We start from the raw sequence: 10,566 nt of genomic DNA, 5'->3' as shown, positions 1-10,566 counted from the left end.
TTATTTTCGCCTTCTAAAATTCAAAAATCAACTTACAAAAGGGCAAAATTGGAAGAATACTATAGTCCCTCTACTAAATATATTTTTAATATTATTTTACATAAAAGGGCTAACATGTTATAAAGGCTGTCATTCTAAGGATGTTAAGTGTGATTTTAGAAACTTGAGAGGTGTTAGGTGTGATTAGAAAAAACCTCAAGGGAGGTTTTTGAAATTATCTCTCTCTCTCTCTCTATATATATATATATATATATATATATATATATATAACAAGGAGAGCTGATAAGGGCAATAATTCAAACTTTACCAGCTACTTAGTAGCTCTTTGACATTATTTCGGGCTTTAGGGAAGCTCAGTCAGACATAAAGACGTATAATTGATTGCATTGGAAATGGTATATGGTAGTATGTCAAATGGACCAAGAAAAAAAGTTTGAAATTGTATATCTTGAAAAAAAAAAACTAAAATTGTGTAGTGATTTCTCGCATATTATTCATTTATCAGTTTTGCCCACATATCAAATTGGAACTAACCTTTCCATAAAAACAAAGGATAACAAAAATGCAAAATAGAAAGGCAATAGCAGCATCCAAGTGCACTTTTGGGACCATCAAGCTGCCATTAGCAGTTTTGGAATGGTGATGACCAATCTACCACTGCTTGTTCATTGGGGGCCAGGGGCAGGAATTATGTGGTTGCGGTGGCCTTTTGTATTATGAATGAAAAGTTGAAAATAAAAAACAGGCGAGGTCCTATGTATGCGACAAAATAAACAAACTCTAGAGGTCGCCTAGAATAATGGGTATTCAACTAATGCGGTAACAAATAAGAGACAGATACAATATTTAACAATTCAGTAATTTAACATACATATTTCATCAATCTCTATCCTGATTTATTAACATACAATTATAGGTACCATACTCATCTTCTTTGAACGTTTATACTAACTAATTTTATGAGAAGAATTGGCCAAGACTATAGTTGGCATACTCCCAAGTCTCAAACTAAATTTGGGTAAAAATGCTAGCAGGAGAAGCATTAATTTGGTGATATGGATAACTAGAATTTTACGGTCCACAAATTAAAGATAGGGAGATGTAACCATGCGCCTTATTAAATGCATACAAAGACCTCATGTGGTAGAACATCCATACACCTTTGTCTTTCTATAGCTTGGCTGAAGCATATCCACAGCTTAGCAGTCATTCTCATGTCATAAAATACTTTCATTTGTTCCCATCAACGACTGAAGGCTCCTTGAATTTGTCAATTAGACAAATTTGGATGACTCGACCTTCGTTTGAGCACAATAAACAAAACGTTTGACCATCCACTGTTTCAAATGATCACATCTAGTATTTGTTTTTGCCCCTAATCTTGCCCAATTGAAGGTGTTCTTCGCCTGACACTGACCACTAACCTTCAATTGAGATCTTATCTTTTCATACTGCAATGTGCAAGTTGGATAGAGACAATCTAGCCATGTCGATCCTTTTTTCTCCTTTCAGCATTTTTGCAATTATTCATAGCCATAAAAATCCCTTCCATTTTCTTCAAGAATGAAGAAACATGACCTTCTGTCTTCTTCCTGCTATTATGCTCTTTTGGTAATCAGGCTCATCCAAGGATATTATTTATGATACCACACAACTTTAAGTAATCCATTTACATCTCATAGCTCTTGGTCCATGAACAAGCAAATGCAGAAGAATGTGGATAGCTTCATTAGATGCCAACAGCAGGAGCAAATGACAAGCATTGCACAAACTGCTATATTGGCTTACATCATCACAAACTGAGAGCTAGATACCTAGGCAGGAGAAAACTGATAGCTAGATACCTAAGCAGGAGCAAAACGGCATCCCTTACACACAGGAGCATATAATTTGCCCAAGTAGCAGCTGAAGAGAAGATAATTATGCTACATTCCTCTATTCTGCCACTATAATGTAGCTAGTACGTGAAAAAGAGATTCACTTTATTATGCACAAACAGCAAAACAATGTGTTTCACTCCTTGCCATCAGCAGCGCGAAGTGACCCAAGCTGCACCGGAGCCTGTGTTCCCACCACCTTAGAAGTGCCATAGATTGATAAATCCACACCATGACCTTTCTCCTTTTCAATTTGCTCTTTAATCCAAAAGTATGTAATTCTCAGCCCATCCTATTAAATTGCATTACAAACAATTATCATCATCCAATTCATACAAGTGAAAAACAAAGAACACTACAAACATATGATTTGTAATGCAAAGTATTTAGTCAAAGTTCTAACACAAAAGGAGGTAGCTTTTCATATTTACCAAATCTAAGCTTATAATTCTCTAGTACGAAGATGATACAAGTACCTTGAGTCTCATACTCGGAGCCCAACCAAGTTTTTCCTTGATTAGAGTGTTATTGGAATTACGACCACGAACACCTTCAGGGCCAGGAATGTGGTGGATGGGCAGCTTCTTGTCCTCGAAGCTAAGAACAATCTCAGCCATTTCATTCATGCTTACCATTTCATCACTACCAATATTTACTGGCTCACGGAAGTCAGACTTTGTCAGTCTACACAAAGAAAATTATAAACGATTGTTAGTCAATGAATGTGTGTTGCTGATACATCGTAGAGTACATTTAAGTCCTTTGTGTTGGGGCCTGAATGATTCATGTCTTGCAACAGCAAAGAGACAGACAAGACACTCAGATTTTCCCTCTACAATGGAAGCAGCTATATCACGCACAAATAGGAGTCCTCATAAGCCAGTAAATACATTTCTAATTTATGCATCAGAAGCACAATAAAAAGACAAAGACGCTGAGTTATCAGCATAATATAACATCTCCAGTCTAGATAAAGAATGCAATGCTCTCATTAACCTCCACCCCAGACAAAAGACTCGTTATCCTTTCTACCTTTGCTCTTCAACCCTGGAAATATTCATGAAGATTCCATTCTTACTCGTAACATAAAACTGTCAATAAAGTTGCTACTATACACTATCAGGGAGGCGAAAATATTGATGCTTGTACAACGTAAAAATTAATAAACCATGACATATGGACGTATGTAAAGAGTGTTTCTATTTCCTTGATGTCATACTTCAAGAAGCATAGAACATTAGGAAACATTCCTTTAAAAGGCTAGTTATATTTAGAGCAACAAAATTTGCACAAAAGTAGGCAAAGATAGATCAAAATTGCCACAATAATTAACTAAGAGACAGCCAAAAAAATTACTTTTTATGCTAATCAATATTGTTCTCACCTAAGAACACCTTCAACGCATTCATCGATGAAAGTGAATGAACGTGTTTGTAGTCCATCTCCCCACATCTCAAACTTATCTGTTGAAGTAATTGCTTTTCTACAGAAAGCAGCTGGAGCCTTTTCCCTGCCACCTATAAACATTGGAAGCAAAGTAAGAATATCAACATACTATACTTTTTAATGGCATAACAACTATATTGAATTTACTACAATGTTTAAGAATATACCTTTCCATGTTCCAAATGGACCATATATGTTATGGAACCTTCCAATACGACACTCAATGCCAAAGTCTTTGTTGTAGTGCTTGCACAACTCTTCAGTTGCAAGTTTCTCCAGGCCATATGCATCTTGAGGCTAAAATCCAAAGAAGCAAGAGAACTTTCAACAACTTTGAAAGCATTAAGAACAACACAAAGCATATCATCTTTCTACTTCTAAAGCTATAAAATTGACAAACCTCTGCAGGCCATGCATCAGATTCCTTCAGGCTTACATTTGTGTCCAATTGCTTGAATTCAGGATAAATGCAAGCACTGGAAGCATAGAAGAACCTGATACAACCACTTATTAGACAAAAAACATTCTGTGGCAGTATATGTATGCCAGTAAACCAAATAAATGATCTGCTACCAACTATCTATGAACTCAATTTTATTTTTCACAAAGTTTTATAATTTCTTCAGGCTAGTTTTATAAGTTCTTCCAGCTCCATAATTCTAGTTTTAACGGAACATGTATCAATAGATAGGATGCAGATAAATGAGCCATCTCACCTCTTTACTCCATTAATCCTTGCAGCCTCAATCATGTTAAAGCTGATCATTGTGTTATTATACATAATAACAGAGTGATTGGACTGAATAAAGCCCATTCCACCCATATCAGCAGCAAGATTGAAGACATGATCAACTGCTTTAGTGACTATCAAGCAATTTTCCATGACCCTGAGATCAACAAGATGAAACTCATGACAGAACATGTCCTCTGTCATGTGCTCATTTTTCTTCCAGTCAGAAGCAACAATATAGTGTCCCTCAGTTTTCAAACGACGGGCAATGTGGGAAGCAATGAAACCACCAGCCCCAGTGATACATACCCTTAGCTTCCCTGAGGGCCAGTAAGGTTCTCTCTCGAGTCTTTCATATGTGTATGCACCATAATTAGTTTCTCCTGCGCTTCCCATTCTGCATTTCTTATCAAATTAGTGAAGCATATAAATAAGAAGCGGTAATCCCAAAAAAACTTATATGATTAGCAGCAAAAACCAAGATGATTAGCAGGACAGAATCTGAGTCTATATACCAAATAAACAATGCAAGCAGGGTAAGTTCCCTTCTTAGCAGATAGGGCTAAAAAGATTGAATGCATAACAGCTCAGTGAAAAACTAAAGGTCCTCTACAGAAAATCTGATCTACGAAAATTAAATCACGCACGTACATCAAGAACTTAACTAGGCAAAAAATAGTCGTTTTCAAGCACAGAAAAGCAAGAAATTCAAAGAAATAACACAGAACAGCAAGAAATTCAAACATTTCATTTCCAAGAATCCTCTAAAGATTACAGAAAAAGGAAAAGATTGAAACTTTAACTTAGAAATAACATGTCAATAAAGTGCCTACATCATGAGAAACATTTCACATTTGCCAAGAATTTCAACCATGAAAAAAAATGCCGTTTCTAAAGGGATGAAGCTACTGGTGCTCGTGTGCACAAATGTGCAAAGATCTGCGCCAAGAATGAGTCATTTTTTCAAGACTCATAATAAGAAGAGTATCAAATGCAGAAAAGAATCTGCACCAAGAATGAGTCATTTTTTCAAGATTCATAATAAGCAGAGTATCAAATGCAGAAAAGAAAATCTGGGATTGGATCTTTACCTTAAATTTCGTAGAGGGGAAGAGTTTCCACAAGAAGAGGGGGCAGAGTATACTAAGCTGAGATAGGGGAGAGAAAGAGTTGAATGGCTGTAAAGTTCATTGGCAATAGCTACTTATAGAGCCCAGAAATCAAGGAGAAGAAGCCACACTGTATTTTTGGAAAAGAAAGACGGTCATAAAAACTCACCATTCGGAGGAAGAGAGTTTGGTAAGAAAAAAGTGAAGAAGATTCTCGTCATCTTTTGGATTCCCCGTTGTACCAGTAGTATTTTGTTTTTATTTTGCTTTCATTTTCTTTTTCTCAAAAAGATGCTAAAAAATATGTTAGATTATTTTCAGGATCATCCTTTTATTTCATAAATAAATTTCTCAAAAATACGTTAAAAACAAAAATTTTTGTAAAAAAAATCCTGAAAAAATTTTATCTAAATGATTTTTTTTAAAGAGTAACAAAATAAAAGTAATTAGAGATCTTGTTTGAAACTAGATATCTCTTTTCCCTTTGGTTTCTTAAACCTCACACTCCCTCTAACTAAAAAAAATTAAAATAAAAAGTAGAAAGAAATTGCACATATAGTCATCAAAAATTAGTTTTACATTAGGCATTTCTAGGTTTTTTACAGCCTCCCTAACCAATTTTTCTCAATATTAACTATAACCCATCTGCCTATGCATTCTTGTGTTTTGGCCACTACCCTCCCACAAAAGTAGAAAATAATTTAAATGGTTTATCTTTATAACGTTTTCAAACGAAATTGTCGAAATTGCACTATTCTCCACCTAAAGAAAGAATAATGAATATGGTTTTGTATTAAAATAATTGAAAAAGAAAGTCTGGCTAATTCAAAACACCAAACATAAGAAAATATTGTACGATATTACGAACCTCAAGAGAAGTTATCGGGTATTCATGACACGCTTACATTTTACTCAATCTACCATTTGTATACACAACTAACTATTTAATTTTTTGAGTAAAAAATGAATTTATTTAATTGGTGTCACTTTTTTATATGCACCAAAGCTTTTTTTTATAAACTGCATATTCCGAGTCTATTGTTTTTTATGTATCAGTTTTTACATTCTTTTGTGTACTTGTTAATTTATTTATTTACTTTTTTTGGCGCGTGTTACTATTTTTTCCATTGAGTATATTTGGATGACCATTTTTTTGACATCAAATGAGTTAAAATTTTATAAATCTTTTTGAGTACATTTTTAAAATTGTGTGGACATTTCTAAAAAAAAATTTAATAAAACGCAATCCAAATGGAGTAATCACTTTTGGAGTATCTGTGGAGAATTTGAAAGTGTGTGGGTCCAAAATTATGCGTTTCAAAGGGAAGGTTCGTGGAAGAAGATTCAACGTTAAAAGGATAACATTAAATTCCAATTGGTCCAATTGAACCTTTTCCAAGAAATTTCGTCACGCAAGGATCCACTGTCCTTTTCTATTAGGCCCAATGCAGTAAAACGTGCGGGAAAAAGAAAATATTACTATTTGAATTTGGCCTCTTTTGAAATATTGGATTATTGGTTTGTACTACAGCATATTACTTATTAGTTTACATTATTACGTGTTGCTTATTCCATAAAATATTCTAAATTAATGTTTTGTTTTGTTGTGGTTGAAAGTAGGTGTGACGGCAACCAACTTTCGTGTATTTTAAAATTTTAGTTTGGCCTGTATGCAATGATTATTGACTAGTAAAACTGTAAAAGTACTACATCAATTATTTTACATTTTTTATTGCTTATTCCAAAACATATCTACATTTGATAAAATTAAAGTTTGGAAACTAAAATCTGAAATCTAAATTTATTAAATTATTGAATTGTTAATTACTAATTTTGATACATTTGAGCATATGTCTATATTACATTAAGTGATTAGTGAATAGTTTATCACTTATGTTTTGGAGTAAATTTTGCTTGACAAATTCAGCACCACTTAATTAATTCAAATGCTATATTTTTTTGTTATCAAACGCGTCTAAATATATTAAAATCTGAATCCGTTTAAGTGGTATATTAAAGGGTTAATTACATTTACCTCCCCTGAGGTTTGACCATATTACCAATCAATCCCTGTAATTTGTCCAAATAACGGTCTCACCCTTTGAATGATCAAACATTTAACAAAAACCCCTTAATGCCGAAAATGCCCTTATTGAGGCCATGTTGCATTAAAAAAAGAACATATTTTTATTTTATTGACCTTGAAGCAATCCAAAAAAATAGAAAAAAGTTTTTCTTTATTATTTTATAAAAACCATATCTTTGCTTTCATAAATAGTTTTGAATCAATAATTATTTTAAATCTTAAAAATGAATATTAAAAATTAGAAAAATTGAAAGAAAAATAAAAAAGAAGAAATTATTTTAATTCCTGAAGTATGGTTCAAATTGAGGAAAACATGCCTTGTGCTCTCCGCAACATGTCTTGAACCACAAATTCGAACCATACTTGAGGATTTAAAATAATTGCTTCTTTTTTATTTTTCTTTCAATTTATCTAATTTTTAAGATTTAAAATAATTATTGATTCAAAACTATTTATGGAAGCAAAAATATGATTTTTATAAAATAATAAGCAAAAATTTTTTTCTATTTTTTTGGATTACTTGAAGGTTAATAAATAAAAATATGTTCTTTTTTTAATGCAATATGACCTCAAAAAGGGCATTTTCGGCATTAAGGGAGTTTTTGTTAAATGTTTGATCATTCAAAAGGTAAAACCGTTATTTGGACAAATTATAGGGATTGATTGGTAATATGGTCAAACCTCAGGGAAGGTAAATGTAATTAACCCTATATTAAATTATCAAACAGGGCTATGTGCATTTTCCTAATGGTTTAGGTTGATTTGATTAGACTGGTATTGTAGGCCCTTAAGGAGACATAGGTTAAGTGTGTAAAATGTGTTAGTATACGTGACGTAATGAATTAAACCGATCAAATAGGCTGCTCCTATTAATCCTTTGACAAACCAATCATGAAACAGTATGACAAATGTTAGATGACTTGAGTTGTAATGGAAATTCTTGACAAAAACATGAACACTAAAGTACCTTACATGATCCATTGGAAGCCTTAAATACATATGTATTTAAAAAAACAAAGAAAAGAAAATGGTGGCACAAATGTGCTAATGTGGTGTAATGGTTGCACTGAAAAATCTTCTTGTGCGAATTGTTATATATTAGAAATAATTGAAGCAGTAATTGATTTGTGTTTTTATGCTGCTGATAAGTTCAGAGATTCACAACAGTAGTCACATAGCAGGTAATAGTAGCCACCTAGTTAGCTTCCTTTATTTAACCAAAAGAAAAAAAACATACAGTTTTGATCTCCAATTTTTGGAGGAAAACAGAGACAGAAAAACATTTGCATTTTTCACAACTTTAGAAGCATTGAAATGGAAGTTAAGAAGTAGGGATAATTTCAGAAACCGTCCCTGAGGTTTCTAACAGTTTCACTGCCCTTCCCTAAGATTTTAAAAATTTCATTAACCTCCTTTAAAACTAATGTTCATAAAACAAATTAGCCCAATTCAAAAAAAATCAAAAAGATTTCAAGAGTGAAAAGAATATTTCATACCAAAAGTACCCCTCAACTTATTACTAGTTGATTGATTTAGAATCAAAAGGAAATATTAGTTAAAAATAGAAAATAAAGACTAAACTCTAGCATGAGCACAATAAAGTTTAATAGAGGAAAATCAAAGTATTGGAGAGGAAAACTTGTTAATTTGGAGTCAAGATTTACACATAAAATTTCTAAACTCTTAGTATTAGAATTTGAAAAATTTTGAACAAGACAAAGTATGGGCTTTTCAAGAAAAAAACATCACGACAGATTGCGAATGATAAAAAATATAAAATATGCAAAAATATGTTATATTTTTTGAATTATTTCTTTAAATTTTGGGGTACATTATTTCACATGATTAAGAAGAATTTTCCATCATTTGTAATTTAAAAAAATAACAACTCTCAAGCAATGTTTGGATTAATAGAAAGGGTATGATTTTAATGGAAAAACAGATAAATCAATGGGAAAATTTGTCTCTAACCATCTTGTTTGGATCACGTACAAAGAAAAGAAAAAAACACCAATATTTTGAAAAAGAAAGGAAAGAATAGATTATGTGCAGTTGCATTTTATCTATAACTTAGTAAAATCTAATTGTAAACATATTTTAATACTTTACCCTATTTTTGTGTATTTTCATATAAATCTTGTTATTCTTATGAAAAATTATGAAACAATAATATCTTAATAGGAATTTTAATCTTTTTTAGGAGAAAGAAATTGCAAGAACTAGTACTAAAATATAGAAAAAGAATTTTAAAATGTTAACAAGTATCATTATAAAATTCAGTATTTAAGATTTTTAAATTTTTTATTTCCAAATCATGGTTAATTTAGTATAAGTGACTCAACTGTTTATCTCCCTATAAATACATAATATTTCCTAAGTTGCAAGGATAATAAGGTCATTTGATCATCCATGAGGTAAGCATTTGGCCCCAAATGACTTATAAGGGAGGTAAGTGATATTTTTAAAATTTTAGAGGAGGTCAGTGAAATTGTTAGAAACCTCAAAGGAGGTTTCTGAAATTATCCCTAAGAAGTATCTCATCTAATTCTCTCTCTCTCTCTCTCGTCAAAAAAAAATTGTCTATCTTTTTTCTTCTCTTTTTTTGGGATAATTTCACAAACCTCCCTTAAGTTTCTAACAATTTCATTGAGTTCCCTCATGATTTTAAAAATTACACTTACCTTCCTTGTCCACATAAAATGACAATACTAGTTTTAGCATTTTAATTGAATACTCTTGTTTGGTGTGCACATACAAAAAATGGGATTTATAATTATTTTTTCTTTTTTTTTCTCTTCTTATTCCTTCTTTTTATATTTTTGCTGGCGAAGCCATAGAAAACTATAACCACTGACCCTAAGGGTCCGTTTGGTTAGACTGAAAATATTTTCCTATCGAAGTTATTTTCCTAGAAAATCACTTCATTCCCCATAATTTTTCAGTGTTTGGTTATTAAGTGAAAATATTTTCCAAATTCCTTTTTTCATAATTTTTCGGTGTTTGGTTTGTCAATGAAAATATTTTCTAATATGTTTGTTGATATGTTACAAATAATAGTTTCTTTATTCTCTCATTATTCTCTCTATCTTATTTCTTCTCGCCATTAGTGATCGTAAGGTTTCATGGCAGCCCTTCAGCCGTCGGCTGAGGGGCAAGAATTTTCCCCTACAACAAAAAAATCTTTTTCTCAGCTTTTCTCACAGCCGGCAACATCTCCAATCCAGATTAGGCAAGCGTCTGTTTATAAGGGTGAAGCTGCGGTTATATTTTCTAGAGTAGAAGCGGACAAACTTGCAGCACCATTTAGATGGACTTTGG

General features: G+C 32.3%; 1 protein-coding gene across 2 annotated transcripts; it reads right to left on the bottom strand.

Moving 5' to 3' along the window:
- Window positions 1–1,705: 1,705 nt before the first annotated feature.
- Window positions 1,706–5,284, bottom strand: LOC113727427 (GDP-mannose 3,5-epimerase 2). Of its 2 annotated transcripts, none has more exons than XM_027251585.2 (7): window positions 5,145–5,284; window positions 4,040–4,450; window positions 3,724–3,817; window positions 3,491–3,620; window positions 3,262–3,394; window positions 2,354–2,561; window positions 1,706–2,169 (listed from the first exon to the last, which is right to left on the bottom strand). In XM_027251585.2, the coding sequence occupies exons 2-7, from the start codon at window positions 4,447–4,449 to the stop codon at window positions 2,014–2,016; spliced, it is 1,131 nt and encodes a 376-aa protein (XP_027107386.1). In that variant the 5' UTR covers window position 4,450; window positions 5,145–5,284; the 3' UTR covers window positions 1,706–2,013. The 2 variants fall into 2 exon arrangements, with proteins under 2 accessions (XP_027107386.1, XP_027107387.1); XM_027251586.2 differs by having other exon boundaries at window positions 4,040–4,458; window positions 5,145–5,282.
- Between the last annotated feature and the right edge of the window lie 5,282 nt (window positions 5,285–10,566).

This window comes from Coffea arabica, chromosome 2c (assembly GCF_036785885.1).
Source record: "Coffea arabica cultivar ET-39 chromosome 2c, Coffea Arabica ET-39 HiFi, whole genome shotgun sequence".
NCBI lineage: Eukaryota > Viridiplantae > Streptophyta > Magnoliopsida > Gentianales > Rubiaceae > Coffea > Coffea arabica.
Note: the sequence above shows the minus strand (reverse complement) of the source record. Positions and strands in the feature narration are given on the sequence as shown.